The sequence below is a fragment of the Pimephales promelas genome, chromosome 5, assembly GCF_988280905.1.
Source record: "Pimephales promelas chromosome 5, fPimPro1.hap1.1, whole genome shotgun sequence".
In the NCBI taxonomy this organism is placed as follows: Eukaryota; Metazoa; Chordata; class Actinopteri; order Cypriniformes; family Leuciscidae; genus Pimephales; species Pimephales promelas.
The window spans coordinates 26,336,934-26,355,162 of NC_142773.1; the positions used below are offsets into that span (position 1 = coordinate 26,336,934).

The 18,229-nt window shown below is 37.1% G+C and overlaps 1 protein-coding gene across 1 annotated transcript in view; it reads left to right on the forward strand.

Annotated features, from left to right (window-relative positions):
• Positions 1-12,310, forward strand: part of brinp2 (BMP/retinoic acid inducible neural specific 2) — a 91,296-nt gene extending 78,986 nt beyond the window's left edge. Inside the window, exons 7-8 of the mRNA XM_039654722.2 lie at positions 7,807-8,029; positions 10,096-12,310. Of these exons, the coding sequence (XP_039510656.1) occupies positions 7,807-8,029; positions 10,096-11,215 (1,343 nt within the window). The 3' untranslated portion in view covers positions 11,216-12,310. The remainder of the gene's footprint in view (positions 1-7,806; positions 8,030-10,095) is intronic.
• The last annotated feature ends 5,919 nt before the right edge of the window (positions 12,311-18,229 follow it).

Sequence of the window (18,229 nt, forward strand, 5' to 3'; positions counted from 1 at the left end):
TTACCTGTGCTTTGATCAATCTCTGAATTATGCCCTGTCATCTGGTAGCCACCACATTTTTACCGGCTTTAAAATCATATTCCACTTGGAGATATAAAAGACGTAAAGAGGCCAGGCGGCACTGTTTGTTCTGTAGGGTGTCCGGTAAAGATAACAAGAATGCTCCCTCCCATGAAGAGCGAAAAGCACTCATTTGAATATATTATACAGGTGCCCTGCTTTCTCGTTGAGAAAGAAAAAAAATCCAAGCAATAATAAGCTGAAGGGCAGAAGGTACATCCTTGATCTGTCTTCTCTGTCCTGACTTAACAGTTCAAAACTGTTATTTCAAACAACTGTAAACTAAATTCCATACAACTTGTATTTTTCTTTGCACAGAATGCAACTTCTGTGGAGTTTTTGGAGCTGATAATTACGTTTGTTTCTATTTAGATGCAAAACAGTTCATTACAGCTATAATGAATTTGCGAGCCCTATTTGCATGTGATAACAAAAAAATAAGAGGCCTTTTTAGGTAATTTCAACAATATCGCCAGCATCTGCTTTCAGCCTGATATCAAAAGTTTAAGTTCCTCAGTGTGTCTACTTGAGAATAGTTTGCACCGCACTGATGGTTTGCTTATAATTACAAAACTAAATCAGGCCATACCTGCAGGGACGCTTGGCTTGGTTAGACAGCTCTCTAACGCTCAAAAAAAGGCATCACTGGAGCTTTATAAATGTGTTCACAAACTGAACACATTTAGATGAAATCTAAGAGGCACTTTGAAACTGAATATCTAAAATAAAAGAGAACGCAAATAGTTGCACTGGGATTGTGTACTACAACAACAGGTAAAGAATTATCATTTCAAATAAATTGTGGCTGTCTAAGAAAAACTTTGTTGGAGATCTGATAGTTTTGTAGTTGACAGTCTATAGTTGCATCAGCAGACAGCATTGATTACTATTCCTTCAACTGTCTTTGTTGTTTACAGTCCATACTGTGCAGATGCAACACAGGATGCAATATAAGAAATGGTAAGGTAAAGTGTAAATGTCAAGTTTTCTCCTCCGTGATCCAAAGGGTTGTTGTTGTTACAGGATAAACTCACTATGTACACACAACTTCCTTTTCTATTTAAGGGACCTAATTCGGTACAAACACATTTGAGAATTGTCACCTGCCAGCGGTCTGGTCTGCGCTACATCTGCATGAGCAATCAGTGCTCATGCAGATGTAGCGACCAGTAATCAACCATTATTTAATGAGCATGATTGCGGTTATGTATGGAAAGCCGTTTTAGCTTAAATTGTATCCAGCCTTACTCGTCGTAATTGTACCAGTGAGAATTTAATTAGAGCTCTACAATTCTGTTCTTACTATAGTAACAATTACAGTTAGAGAACTCTCTAATTTAATTGTTACTAGTAAAAATTACAATTGCAGAGCTCTCTAATTGAATTCTTACTAGTAAGAATGCTATTGCAGAGCTCAATTTGAGAGCTCTCTAATTGTTAGCTCTGTAATTAAAAATGAATGGTCAATTGGAGACATATGACTAGTAAAATTTCATTTGTAGAGCTCCAATTTGGATTGTTACTAGTAAGAATTTAATTAGAGAGCTCTGCAAGTGTAATTCTCACTAGTAATAATTGAACTACAGAGCTCTCTAATTGAGTTCCTACTAGTAAGAATTGCACTAAAGAGCTCTCTAATTGAATTAAAGAGCTCTGAAATTGCATTCTTATTGTAAGAACTGAATAGTGAGCTCTATAAATCGCATTAAAGAGCTCTCTTAATGTAATTCTTAGCAAAAACTGATTTAGAGAGCTCTCTAATTCAATTATTACTTGTAAGAATGCAATTGCAGAGCTAGCTCTGCAATTACATTCTTACTAGTAAGAATCGAATTAGAGAGCTTTCTAATCGCAATTGGTACTGGTAGAATTGAATTAGAGAGTTCTCTAATTGTAATTGCTACCTGTATGAATTGAATTGTACAGCTCTTGAATTCTTACTCGTAAAAATGAAATTACGACGAGTAAGGCTGGGTACAATTTAAGCTTAAACGGCTTCCCATAGTTATGTTCTTGAATGTGCATAGACAGCAGTAAGTTCCCATCTCTTCTTGTTCATAGAAATTTTAGGTACTAATGCACAAAATGAGAATGTGTTTTGAGGAAAATAACCTCATCATTCCAGCTGACATTTTTAGGAAGGGCTAAATAGTCCATAAATTTGAACATATAGTCATAAATGCCAGAATATGGCAGAAACGGGAAGAAAAGTTCACATTGTAAATGTGCCGCTGTGAATAATGAGATATCCGGAAGAATATGGGCAAGAAGGAGATAAAGAGATGGGGAAAAGATAGAAAGAGAGAGAGAGACAGAGAGAGAGATTCGATTCAAAGTAAGGAAGGTAGAAAGGGAGAGAGTGAGTGAGAAAAATCTAATAAAAGCACTGCTGCATATGGCTACAATTCATGCCATTATGTGGGAAAGGGACGGTAGGTTATGATCAGGTACAGAACGAACCGCTATGGTTTTATTGGGTTGCATTATATAACAACCCTGATCTCATCTCCTTTAGGCTTTTGTTTGGAAAATACGTATACATATTAAATGCTTGCTTTTTTATCATGTAATGAAAGCAAGTGTGCTGCAGATCAGATTCATGAAGCGATAAAGCATCTGTGCAGATGTAAGAATCATCTGAATACAATAACTGTAAAACGAAATGCTATGGGCTCTATGCACGGCGGTATTTCCGGTGAAGGATTAAGGATGCTCGATAACTTCCGCCGATCGTAGAGTCCAATGCAATACAGATAATTTATATTGAATTTTATACTCCATGGTTATAATAAAGAAACGTTAGTCACAAAAACAGATAAAACAGACACCCCTCGTTGTGTTTATGCTTCTTTTTAAAATTATATTAAATAAACATAACTATATATAAAATTACATCTAAACGTATGTACGTTTCGTTTCAAAGTCGGGAGGACAGTAAATTTTGAAGACTCTGCCATAATCCCGTTTTCCTTGGTTCTCCTCCGCTTTAATCTCCACAACCGGAAATGGACGAGCATCCTTGCGTCAAATGCGGAATTTATGCGTGCATATAGCCCATTGAGCTCATTCAATCAAGGAATGCAAAGCCTTCTTTGTAACTAAATGACTAAACTGAATCATTTGTTTTTAATAAGAATATTGATATCACTCATCAGATAATGGCGGAACATACCTCAAAAATTAATATAGTTGCGAAACTTGTGATAGTTGCGATAGTTGTGAACTTAAAATAATGTCCTCAGCCTTGTGACATTCCGAACCTGTTTGACTTTCAGTCTGTGGAACCCAAAAGATCTCAGGCGTAATGCAACCCCAGTCATCATTCAGTTTTACAGCCGGAGACAAGCAGAACAAAACTGTGTAAATCATTCATGAAACCATTCTTATGTACACTTGTTTAGTTCAATTCAATGCAACAATTTATGTAAAAATGGTTAAATATTGTGTTAATCTCCAAAAATGTCACAGAAAAGATCCAAAAAATATGAAAAATTAAATTAAAAAAAATTGGTCCACAACTCATGTGTTACGAGTTGTGTTGCAAGTCTTCTGAAGCCATATAATAGCCCTATTTTTGTCTAAAAAGAATACACTTTAAGTTATAATTCAGAGTTCAATTTTTTATATTAAAATGCAAAAGATTAAGGTATAAGAAAAAATGCATATAGCATAATTGGTGCCAAATCTGTGATTTGAGAGCATGAAGGAATATTTTCAGAGAATAACTGATTAAAAAACACACAAGTACACAGTCAAACAAAACAAATTCACACAGAAAAGTTCATAATAAAGCAGGCCTACTTGAATGTGGTGCATATAACTTACTGTAATTCAATGTATAGCCTCTGAAATGATGATTTTAGAAATGCAGTGAGTGGTTCTTCTGAGGAAACAAAAGAACAAAGCTGATTATGTCCATTCACAACATAATAATTGTTGGCCAGTAAAGGGCTTTAAAATGGTATTTGAAAGAATCAGGGCACCTGTAGTAAATAGCTAAACAAAAACAGACCAAACTAACGCCTATCCACTTGTTATTCATAACGCCAATGACGACAGTCGACAGCAGAAATTATTTATTAATAATTTATATCAGCAATACACAGTTGTACAGAATAGATTTAAGTGAATGACTAAATCAATCTAAGACAATAAGTCAATGATTTTCATTAATTCTTTAACGTTAGTTCATTAACGTTAGATTAGTTAGCATCGCGGCTCAAACCTTCATACCACATAGGCTGTGCAATAAACGAGTGATAAACTCTGTAAGAACGCGTGTTTTAGTTTATATATGTATGTGTTTGAGTATAAAGTGAGTAGACTCTGTATATTTCTTTGGCGAGTTTACAAACCTTGTAACGGAGAGCCGAACAAACAGCTGAAGCTTTGATGAGAGGAGCCGTTACTTTCAAATCCGATGCCGACGATGATCAGCTGATCTGTGGTGCGCGCGGGCAGCGCGAGGTTCACTGAAGCGATAACAGCAGAGGAATTATAGCAGCAGTTTCGTGACAGAATAAAACTGTTCTCCCCCTCCTCCTCCTTCTTCTTCTTCTTCTTCTTCTTCTTCTTCTTCTTCTTCATCATATTATCATTATAATTATTATTAGGATTACATACTATTTTTTTTCGTTGTTTAAGTTTTAAATGAATCAATAAAATAGGCCTATACTAATTAAATGTAAGTATACTACTAGCTGCATCAAAAGTATAATTTATGAAAAATATTTATGAATATATATATATATATGTACACAACCACCCTATAATGGTAGAATTTTACACACTCCATTTTAATCCTCATAAATCATAAACAGTGTCTCGGAATAAGCCGTTCCCAGATAGCAAACTGACATTGAATCAACGTGGAAACGACGTCTCTCATGACATTGAAACAACGTTGATTTGCTCATCGAATTAACGTTGAACCAACGTCAGACGCGGCATTCTTCAAAGCTAAATGAAATCGAAAATTGGTTTGCTTTCATAACGTTGAAACAACGCGTTGATTTCAAGTTGATTTTCCGTTATTTTTGAAAGAATGACGCATCTGACGTTGGTTCAACGTTAATTCGATGAGCAAAACAATGTCAGATCAACGTTGTTTCGATGTCATATTTCCACGTTGATTCAATGTCAGTCTGCTATCTGGGTTTGTTTCAATGCATTGTGACGTCAACGGGTTTGAAGGTCAAAATTGCAGTTTCAATGCAGCTACAAAGTTTTCTAAAAAAAAAAAATTAAATAAAATTTGTATTTACTTTTTAACCACAAATGTTCGTCTTGCACTAGTTCTGCGCATCCACGACTTCACGCATTACATAGTCACGTTGGAAAGGTCACACGTCACGTAGGCTGAAGAACCGACCTAGTGTTTACAAAGCGAAAATCTAATTTTCTTCGCCTGACATCATTGTTTTACCTTTTTTTGGTAAAGGTCCTTTAATTTATGCTTTGCACATTCGCTTTGTAAACACTGGGTCGGTACTTCCGCCTACGTCATTTATGACTTTTTCAACATAAATGCATGAAGTCGTGGACGCGCATGAGTGAGTGATCAGGAAACTAGAAGAAATTGCTGCGCTCTAAATTGACAAAAAAAATAAAAATTCTAGTGCGTGGAGCCACAGTACTATGGAAAATGAGCAAGAAGGTGGCTGGCCGCATACTGGATTTAGTAGTCTGATGCATTGTTTTTTTGTTTGTTTGTTTGTTTGTTTTTTATTGCATTGTTCAAAAAGTGCAAATCGAAAGTGAATTAAAAACAAATGAACAGGTGCACTGAAGATGGCAATGTGATGAAACAATTGCTCCTGCTCATTTAAGTAAATTATCAGGAGTTTTTAATTCTGAATAAACTTATCCTTTTAAGCATTCAAGAAAAAAAAAATATGTTCTTATAAAAGCTACTTTTTATAATTATTCTATCAAGAGCAGTGAGTGCAGTCAGTTTGAGCATGGCATGGTTGTTGGTTCCAGACAGGCCGGTCTGAGTATTTCACAATCTTCTCAGTTATTGGGATTTTAACGCACAACCATATCTAGGGTTTACAAAGAATGGAGTGAAAAGGGAAAAAACATCCAATATGCGGCAGTCCTGTGGGTGAAAATGCCTTGCTGATGCTAGAGGTCAGAGGAGAATGGGCCGACTGATTCAAGGATGATAGAAGAGCAACTTGTACTGAAATAACCACTTGTTACAAGCGAGGGACTGTATGCAGCAAAGTATTTGTAAAGCCACAACACGCACAACCTTGAGGCGGATGGGCTACAACAGCAGAAGACACCACTCATCTCCACTACAAATAGGAAAAAGAGGCTAAAATTAGCAAGAGCTCACCAAAATTGGACTTTTGAAGCCTGGAAAAATATTGCCTGGTCTGATGAGTCTCGATTTCTGTTGAGACATTCAGATGGTAGAGTCAGAATTTGGCGTAAACAGAATGAGAACATGGATCCATCATGCCCTGTTACCACTTTGCAGGCTGCTGGTGGTGGTGTAATGGTGTGGGGGGTGTTTTCTTGGCAAACTTTAGGCCCCTTGGTGCCAATTGGCCATTGTTTAAATGCCACGGCCTACCTGAGCATTGTTTCTGACCATGTCCATCCCTTTATGGCCACCATGTACCCATCCTCTGATGTCAAAAAAACTCAAATCATTTCAAATTGGTTTCTTGAACTTGACAATGGGCCCTTTTATTACAGTGAACTCAGTCACCAGATCTCAACCCATAGAGCATATTTGGGATGTGGTGGAATGGGAGCTTTGTACCCTGGATGTGCATCCCACAAATCTCTATCAACTGGAAGATGCTATCCTATCAATATTTCTAAAGAATGCTTTAAGCACCTTGTTGAATCAATGCCACATAGAATTAAGTCATGTTCTGAAGGCAAAATGGGGTCAAGCACAGAATTAGTATGGTGTTCCTAATAATTTAGTGTTGTTAATATTACACTGCTTTCACTGCAATACACAGATATAATATACTGTACACATGTGACTTCCAAAGAAGGGTACTAATAAAATGCTAAGAGAAGAAGAAAAACAGAGTTTAAACTGAGCTTAACTGGCAGTTTAAGCCAATGCCAAAGCCTTTGGGCTCACCGCTCGCGGGATCATTGCACAATGTAATGCCCTGTGACACTAATGGAGCTCTTTCTGCATGGCCTTACAATGAAAAAATTCAGGGGGATAGGGGTTTGTCTCCTCAGAGCTGTGCAAATGTCTTCATTTCTCTCCAGTTTTGAGGGATGCTAATGTCTTTTTAAGTGGCACCAAATGCATTTTCTAGACTCGAATTTGATAATTCTGCTAATATTTCACTGTTTACAGCTTGTACAACATTTTGCAATGGAAGGTGTTGGGAAATTCTGTTAAGAATTATGAGTTTTTCAGCTAAACTGTCTGTGCTGAAGACAGATTAGCTTGTCCTTATTTCAAGTAGTGATCAATCAAAAGTACACAATGATTGTCAAAAGTTTTAATAAAACCTCACTTTGTGATGCTGCTATACAGTTTGGTGATGTGTTGCGAGTCAAGTGATTAACGTTTTTGTCTCTGCTACTGTTATTTCCCTAACACCCACAATGAATCGCTCGATAACTTGCATTCATATCATGAGCCATTTCATGTCCTCTTATTGAAGCTCATAACAGCTCGATATAGTTTATTCACCTTCTCCAAGGTTTCACAGTAATAATAACTATAATAACATTTCTTGCTCTCCTTATGTTTTTCAGATGAGTTCAAGGCCTTTCTCAAGAAATTGCCAACAGATCATTTTTTAAACACCTCTGCCGTCTTAAAGTTCTGGACGTCAGATCTGCTCCTGCAGAGACGTTATGGTCTGCTGGAGGCGAGCACTAAAGTGGTGCTGGGAAAAGCCATCAAGATAGTGCGCAAACTCTTCGCTCTCAGCAAGCGCTGTCCTACACAGCCAAAGATCAGCCTGCCTAGAGAAAGGTACAAGGCCTTTTGTTGTTGTTGTTTTTGGAAATCATGTAAGGGAGCATGTGCATTGTGGGTTTTAGAAAGCATCAATTAAACGGATAGCTCATCAAAAAAAAAAAAAAAAAAAATTCTTTCATCATTTTCTCACCCTCGTGTCAGTTCAACCTTCCATGACTTTCTGTCTTTCTTCAGTGGAACAAAAATAGGATAGTTCTTAAAGTATTTTTGTCAAAACAATGAAAGTTCATGGTTGTTTTTTGACTCCATTGACTTTTTATGTACAAAAGCATTTCTTCAAAACATTCCTCAAAATAACGTCTTCCATGGTCCATAGAAGAAAGAAATAACATGTTTGGAACATCATGAGTGTAAGCAAATGATAAGATTTTTTCTTTTTTCTTTTTCTTTTTTTTAGCTTACTTTAGCATTCAAACATTTGTCTTTGTGGTTCTGTGTCTATAAGACAGTTGGCTGTTTCACTCTCAGTAAACACAACATTGTGTGGTTTATTTAGACTATGGCTTAGAGGCATTGAAGCTGCACGATTGTGTGGTTCAGATGTTGTTCTTGCAGGACAATCATTTTTGATTATGCAAAGAAATGGTTGCTGGATATTTGATTTTTTTTTGGGGGGGGGGAAGAGATGAGAAATAAGGCTGGATGAAATTAAAGTGAGTGAACATTGTGCCTCGTGGTGCCTGTTTAGAGCGAACATTTCTGAAGAGTGGTCAGCTTGCACACACTATAATCAAGAGCTCCACACGAGGGACAGGTTGTAGTTAGCATCCTTCAGCTTGAAGACTTTAACTCCTTTCAGACTGCTTCCATCTGTGTCTGCTTGTACGTTTAACACCGCGCAAGGAAAAACACACTAGAATTAACCCAAACGGAGAGTGAAATCATTTTTGCTGCTTCATTAGTTTCATAAACAAAAGTACCCTAGAATCAACTTAGAATTATAATTGTAGTCAAAAATCTGCTTCGTGAAAATGATGGCATTACTCTGAAAAATATCAAATCATGATGTATTTTCTTTAAATAAAAACTAAAACCAGGTCGTTTTGATCACCTGTGCACATTTTGATCCCCTTTGCATTCATATTTTTTTTTTTTTTTTTTTTTTTTTAGCATGAAGTCTAGGGTTATTTTCTTGACAGACAGTGGAGCTATGTTGTAAGTTTGATGTTCCCCAAAAAAAGTTTAAGAACTTAATTGCTATGTCTGGCCAAGTCTGAGATGGTCACAATTAGTAATTTTCAAAAATAGAAGAAAAGTTCTATTTGTTTTATGATATTTTCAGTTTATTTGAATGGTAAAAAAAAGAATATTTTAACATACAACTGATTTCAGAGAGATTTGTCATCAAAATAGAATATTCAACAACTTAATTATTGAACCAAGCTGCCAAGCTGAACCAAGATGCAGTTAACTGAGTCAACATGAATATATGAGCACTGCTTAGTGGTTTATTTACCGCCTGAATTGCATCTTGACATCAAATGCTCTCATGAAAAAGAAGAACCTTTTACATTATAAGATGATTAATAAACTCGAGACTCGAGGACAAAAGGAAGGCAAGATGAAATGAAATCCCATAGGGAGGCAGCCAACAGAAAGGACAAATAAATTTTGTTTATCTATGCATGCTATTAAGTATTCGTCAACAATTGTGAAGTGAGTTGCACTTAATAATGGAGAGCATTTATTTTCAAATTGTCTCTCACTAAATTGGATAAAAGAGAATGAAAAGAATGTGCCATCTCCTCACACACATCCCCAAAGGCAAGACTCACTTCCTCTACTAGTTAAGAACAATTTGCATTTGTCAAAGAACAGGCCATCAGCACTCGATATAATAATCGTATCAATCAGCAAGAGGAAATGAATGCCTCATTTACCACAAAGAAAATAAAGCTGATGTCAAGTTGTGACTGAACAATATTAACATATTAGCTGAACAATTTTTCGTGGCGACGAAGCACAGAAATCTTTCGATTTTTATCTTCATTTAGCAAATGCTAGCCTGTAATTTTTTTAGGAACTAATCTTGTCGGTAATTGCTACCTTCTGTCTTGCAGAACTCTGGGTTTTTGGCTCAACAAAGCCCAGTCTCTGTTGTATTGCAGCGAGCATGGTGTGCACGGCACCTTCTCTGAGGAACTGCAGAGCTGCATCTGTGCCGCAGAGCAACGCACTGTCTGCCAGGGCTCCGTGCCATGTGGGGTGGGTGAGGGGACCCTCTGCTTGTCCTGCGCCCCGGACAACGTCACCCGCTGTGGCACATGCCTCCCAGGCAGCATCCTCCATATGGGCTTCTGCCGCCCCAACATCGCCAACTCTTTGGACCACTACATCAACTTTGACTTTGACATGCCAGACGCAGAGATGCGTTACCTTCTCCAAAGGCTCGATAGCCGCATGGAGGTCCACGCCATCTACATAAGCAACGACGTGCGCCTGGGCAGCTGGTTCAACCCGGCTTGGAGGAAGCGCATGCTGCTCACCCTCAAGAGTAACAAGAACAAGTCCAACCTCATCCACATGCTGATGGGGATCTCTTTCCAGATCTGTTCCACCAAGAACAGCACGCTGGAACCCGTGCCTGCTATCTATGTCAACCCCTTCGGGGGAAGCCACTCCGAGAGCTGGTTTATGCCCGTCAACCAGCTAGACTTCCCAGACTGGGAAAGAACTAAATTGGATGCCTCACTCCAGTGCTATAACTGGACCCTCGCTCTTGGCAGCAAGTGGAAGTCCTTCTTTGAAACAGTGCACATTTACCTGCGCAGTCGCATCATCACTGACGACCCCGCCGTCAATGAGACGCTTTTTTACGAGCCACTGGACCTGGATGACCACTCGGCCAACCTGGGCTACATGAAAATCAACAGCTTGAAGGTCTTTGGCTACAGCATGCACTTTGATCCGGAGGGGATCAAGGACCTGATCCTGCAGTTGGACTACCCGTACACGCAAGGATCCCAGGATGCGGCCTTCCTAATGCTTCTGGAGATGAGGGACCGCATCAACCGGCTCTCTCCGCCGGGAGCCCAGCAGCTGGACCTCTTCTCCTGCCTGCTGAGGCACAGGCTCAAGCTTTCGTCCAGCGAGGTGGTGCGAATACGGGAAGCACTCCAGAGTTTTAACACCAAGCTCCCCAACTCCACAGAGCCAGAACTCAGTCAGCTGTGCAGTTAGTTCAAATGAGCCTCTGTTGTTCATTTGTGCCTGCCAGTGAGAATGTATTTGTAAATGTGAAAGAGAGAAAAAGGGAGAAAGGGAAAATAAATTTATTGTCAGTGTACATGTAAATGTTTGTGGATGAGATTTTCTTTGAACCCTCTTCCTTCGGGCACCAATTGTAAGAAGCAGAATTTTTGATTGTAACCGATACAGGAGCATACCATGCGGAAGCCGTACGTTGCCAGAATATTCCCTTGCTTGGAAAACATTGTTGGATCTAGCTTACGGTTAAACCCACATAGTGTCTTTGAGTAAGGGTTCCTTTTGAGACTATGGGGGGTTTTCCTAAGTGGACTGCCTTGAGCCTTGAAAAATAACAATTTAAGTCAGAATATATACCTACGGTTTCTTAGCACGTATGTGCGGGGGCTGTAGTTATTCTTGGTCATGTCATTGTTTGAGATGGAGAATCAACAATAAGAAGTCTATTCTGATGTAAAGTATTGGAGCACAGTGGTCCAACAGTTATAACAATCAGCAAAGATTCAAATTCGTGCTTTTCTATTCTATCTGGAGTTACAAATCCTGTATTGTGAGATCTGTATATCTGTATTTAATGTGGGACTAAATTGCCAGAATGTTGGATATAAACTCCTTTGTATTCAGAGATATGGCTAAACCAAAAGGTAAACTGAATGGCTAAATTTCATTACAGGTTTTTTAATGTTTATTGAAATCTCTTTTGAGAAGGCAACCTTAAAGTTATGGAACACGCTTACAATATTGTTTGTTGGCCGCTTTGTAAATACTGCTCATCTCATTCAAAACATGAAAAGCTTCACATTTGCTTCTTGGATATATACTGATAAACACCCGTATTTGCACTTTTTGAAAGTGCAAAGACCAAAAAAAAAAAAAAAAAAAAAACACTTTACCACAAAACAATTGCCTTATGAAGTGAAATCTCTGTTCTGATATCAAAGCACACTTGGCTGTATGTCTCTCGCTTTAAGAAATGTTCTTCTCTGTAAATGTCCATTTTTAATTGAAGTATTATGAGGAGTGCATTACGTGTCATCTATGTGCAAATACAGAGTTACATTTACATCACCTGATTCGATAGCTTTGTTTTACTACATTTCCCTGCTTTTCTATTAGACATGATGATGTGACAAAGCGTAACTGTTATACATGAATTCATTTTAATATATCTCTACATCTAGAGGCAATTATTTCCACTCAGCATTGAATAACTGTACATGTACTGCTTAAGTGTTCTTGGTTAAGTTGCTTGGGTTGTAGCATTTGTCAACATGAACAGCCACAGAATTACAGCCTTTGACAACACAGAGCATTTATTACTGCTTTTTATATAAAATGGGAATGTGTGGAAATGTCTGTGAAAATTGCATATATGCATCAACATAAAAAAAGATACGTTTTCTGTCAAGATAAGATGGATCGCTCAATATATGAGGAGCAACTTTTACAGTGCAAGGGGAAAAAAACAGAATAAAAAAGTGCAATTTATGCTGTTGTCATGGAGAGCCGTAGGACCTTCATATATATATATATATATATATATATATATATATATATATATATATATATATATATATGTGACTCAGCTGCAAAGGGGGAGAGCATTCTCACTAAATTCAGAAGATGGAAATCACAGAGTCTGTAAATATGAGTTGTTTATCTTAATGTCTAAGACAGGGATCAGCTTTCACCCTTCAACAAATTGTCAAGACAGTGAAAGGCATCTAATCAATCACAACATATGTAAAATGGCAGGGGCCTCCCTCTTGAGAAGGCATAAACTATCTGAATATATGAAGTTCTGTATTTCATGATTTATTATGACTAAACTGCCTGAATTTACAATGTTTTTGAGACACACTTTATAATAACTTTTCTGAATTAAGTCATAAATAAAGAATTTACATACTTTACACTACTGTTCAAAAGTGTGGGGTTGGTAAGATTTGTTTTATGTTTTAAAAGTCTCTTTTGTTCACCAAGGCTGCATTTATTTGGTCAAAAATACAGGGAAAAAACAGTACTATTGTAAAATATTATCACAATTTAAAACAAACAACTGTTTTCTGCTTTATTATATTTTTTTGTGATGGCAAGGCTGCCAAGATAATTTTCATTATCATTACTCCAGTCTTCACTCTCACATCCTTCAGAAATCATTTTAATATGCTGATTTGAATATATATATATATATATATATATATATATATGTTGAAAAATGTTGAAAAAGTTGTGCTGCTTAATATTTTGTGGAAACCGTAATATATAACGTAATAAAATATATATATATATATATATATATATATATATATAGTATATATATATATATATATATATATATATATATATATATAAAATATGTATAAAATATATATATTATATATTTTATATATATATATATATATTCAGGATTCAACAGCATTTATTTTAAATGCAACATTGTAACTATTAAATTAATGTGTAGTGTACTTGTTTAATAAAACTATACATTTATTTAAAAAAAAAATTACTTACCCCAAACTTCTGTACTGTAGCGTATATATATATATATATATATATATATATATATATATATATATATATATTAAATTAATATGTACAATAATCAGTATCAGTATTACCTAGTGATCTTTGAAGCATATGATGTACTGCTTAAAAAGTTATTAAATAGTTTATCTCATGGATATGTGAGATATAAATCATGGGTTAATATCTCACTGTTTTGTACTTGGAGTTTAGAGATTTAATTTTTTGTTTGTTTGTTTGTTTGTTTGTTTGTTTTTATCTTACAATCTAATATATTTCTGATTAAAATAGCCTACGCTATATGGTCTCATTCGTGTTGATTATGCACAGTTGACTGAGAAAGCTATTGTATTTTTCTGTGCAAAGGCATGAGATGAAACAACGCATAGAATGGGCTGGATGAAAATAATTTACTGTGGCTCTGACCATCTACTGAATGTTTTGGAATATACTCATTTCAAAGTGAACGTACCTATATGTTTAACCCAGCCACCTTTTGGATTCCAGTTTTTACTGTTTGTTTTCCTTTTGCAAATTTGATGTTAACATCTACATTTACCTTCAACACAGACCAGACATGTTTTAGATTATTTACTGTAACAGTTACAAGCAGCCTTGTTTTTTATTTTTTTTTTCTGATTTTGCAACAGATACAAACGATTCAGCTTTTCTAGAAACATGTAATATGTGACCTACTTTCAGGCTTTCTCTGCACGCCGTTTCAAAAATAAAATGGGGAGGGAGTTTCAGAAAAACGTTCTGAAAACCAGTTCTCATTAGCATTCTTTGAAGAAAAAAAAATCTACAGTAATGCTGCAGGAAAGAGGCAAAAAAAAAAAAAAAAAAAAAACAACAGATATTTTTAGTGAAATCATCACATGAATTAATTTTAGCCTGTAGGTATTTACTTGGCATGCTCTGAAACAAAATGGCATGTTGTCAAGCAAATACAACTCCTGGAGTTTGAGGTATCCGTTGGCATCATACTAGTCAACTTAAAACACACCTGAATGCTATTTCAGGACATTTCAGCTCATTTGATTTATTGATTCTGTTAGCAATCAATTTACCCCATCCCATATTTAAACTACAGTTCTGTGCTGCAGTAGTCAGACAGCAGACAGCTTTACCATGCTGTAAACATCAAGTGACTGAATTTGAATCTCGACCATTTCATAAACAGTGGTGATGAATTTATTATGCCTGCCTGTTACATCCAGCAATTCATGAATAATGTTCAAATAAGATTTGATCTCAGAGGGGTCAGTCCAGAGTCCTGCCTTCAGCCTCCATGCATTGCAACAGTGGGATGTGTTTTTGTTGTTTGTTTTTTGAGAGCTATAAATGTCCAGAACCAAAGTGCTGAATGTAAATAGTTTGACTGCATCCATTACTATGAAAGACAATATAGCTCAGTTACGAGCGTGAGATGCCGGCATGAAATATTGCAGAAAGGATTCTGTATGTGGCGAATGATGCTCTACACCGTCAGATATGGGTGGTGTGGCTGTGAAATTAAACAATCTTTATACTCTTAAGATCATCTCTCTCTCTCTCTCTCTCTCTCTCTCTCTCTCTCTCTCTCTCTCTCTCTCTCTCTCTCTCTCTCTCTCTCAATGTTTTAACAAGATGTAAATGTTCTTATGTTCTACATGAATTAATAAAAGGAAGAAGCAATCCTTTCCCTGCATGGAGTCCCTAAATAAATGCTTTACTGGGCAAATGCCATTCTGCCATGAAGAGCTTACTCTTTGAACTGTTATACAGCAACAGGCGACCATCAAAAGATTGAATTTAGCCTGTTTTCCATGGCGCCAATCATTTACTTTTATAGAGATGTTTGCTGCATCAATTTGTAAGCCGGTTTATAGAACCGCAGTTTTATTTTAAGTAAATGTCTGTGGTTTAGAGGGTCCCTTATTCAAAATTGAATTCAGAATGCCTTTAAAACTCTAATTTCTGAATTTGTTTTTCAATGGAATGTAGCATATTGGCCCTCTGGAAATACGTGCCCTTTTATTAAATTTTTGCAAAACTCCAAAAAAATGTACCTATATTCACTGCAGATCCCATCTGAAATGACCATTTTTCATATTCCTTTTCAGACAAATAATAATTACAGGGGTCATTATAATATGTTACTATATTTATTTTTCACATAGTTCCTTTCACAATAGTACTGTAGCTTATGTTATGACCTCACAACACTTTTACCATACACGATTTGTAAACTAACTCATGTTGGCATTACAGAAATGAAAGATTTAGCATACATTCTGCCAGGAAGACTTAATTACTGCGTTACTTAAGTTCCTTCAAATCTATCCAATCATGTCCTTATTCATACTGTAAAGAGTGGTACTTACACATGTTTGAGTTTGCAGATGCCGACACGACAATAACCTCCATCCTCCCCATCACCACCTGCATGGTCCTGTCGTACTTCCCAGGGGGTCGGCTGCGCCCCTGCCTTCGTCTTCAGGCAGGAGATGCTGATCCGCCACCCTCAGATTATGAACTATGGACGGGGCCTACCCCAAAGAACATTATGAATAATTGCTTGCTGGCCAGCAAATAAATGAATGCTTCGTTACATCATTTATCTCCCAAGTCTTTCTGGTAGAACTAGCTCCATGATGCTTTTTCTGGTGTAATAAACTTGCTTGTTAGCTCACCTGGTACTACATTGCACTTGCAATGTCCAACACTCAAGAATCCTGTGAAACTAGAATAAGCTATTGGTTAGGTTTAGCATAGGGATCAGTGTGTGCCAGGAGTGTCCAATCCCGCTCCTGGAGGGTCACTGTCCTGTAGAGTTCAGCTCCAGCCCTGATTAAACATACGTGAACCAGCTAATTATGGGCTGCAGTCGAAATATTATAGTAGGTAAGTCAAGTCACCTTCATTTGCATAGCGCTTTTAACAAATTGTTTTGTTATTGTTTCAAAGCAGCTTGGAAATTAAAATAACAGAGATTGTTTTGGGTTCGCAGCAGCTCTAGAATAAAGTTATTGTCCAGCTAAAGTTAGTTTTGATTGTTTCAGGTATAGTCTATAGGTATGCGCATTTGAATATATATGTGCATAGGCACGTCTTTCTTTACAAATTGACCTGACCTCAACAAACTTCTTATCTGGCCTTAAAAATGTATAATACAGAATTATTTACCGCTTTCGCGTAGCCATGATGTGAACTGAAATTATTTTGACAACGTTTTATCTGTACAGAGGTAAAGGGAAGGGAAGTAGGTCTTCCCTGGGGATAGACTAGTAGACACTTGCGTTGTCGTCGTGTCCGGGTGCAGGTCCTTCATCAGATCTGGATATGGCTTGGATCCGGGGGACTGGGGTAAACCTCGGGATAAACAAAGACACTAATAGTAACGTAGACATCATCCTTCTTATGATGTAACGAGTACATCAGGATTTAAGGGAAGTGTTCCCGGCTGACCTAATCTATGCAGCCTAACATTGAATTATAGAAGTTGATAATGCTATGTGTATGCTAGGTCAAAGAGTTGTTTTAGTCTAAATTTAATGGTAATGTAGTAGGCGAAAAACAGTATGTAACAATAAAAGTTCGAATTTACAGTAGTCATAAAAGAGTAGGCTAAAAGTACCAAGATGATAGTTCTTCTGGCGAGATTCTGAAGTGTGCATACGATGGACACTTTACTAACCCATGAGGCCACGGCAGAGGATTTATGAATGTCAGTGAATGCACATAACTGACACTGGTAGGTCACATGATAGTGACAACATGGCAAATGTAGTTCGTCTAGATTACATTCATACTACGTGTATATAGAACATAGCCTACTGTTTTAGCGGTCATGAAGAAATTACTTTTTCAAAATAAATATGTTTATAAGTATGTTAACACACAAGGCATTGTCAACAGTCAATTGTCAACTGGCTACTTACATTACCCTGAATGTTACCTCTGTTTTTGGAACAGAAAGTTGAGGTTATTGGTTTACTTAAACATGTCACATAACCTTGGATAGAGCATTAACTGATTTTAACCAAAAACTATTTTATAAAACATTGCCAAATTCGCTGCTGTGGCTCTGTTTATAAGAGAGGCCATTTTGAACTCAGTCACTTCCTACTGACTCTATACTGTATGTTCCTGCTGGAATAGAAATCCTGTGAGGAAGCAGGAAGATAAGAGAGCCAGGGAGATCAAAATGTAATCTGACTTCAACACATCACACCGCAGAGCAAATAAATTCAGCCTGATTCTCCTCCAGTGTATGTTTGAGGATTCAAAGGCAGATAAAGAGACACCACAAACCAGTTTAGCACAACAGAGAACTAGAAGAAAGTTAACAAGACAGGTTTCCATGGGCATTGAGGGTGGATACGCCAGCCTAGTTTATTTGTTCCCTCTAAAACGGGGGTTTTAAAGAAACGAAAAGGTCGACACTGGTAGAGGAACAGGAGGAATTGGCCCGCCAGC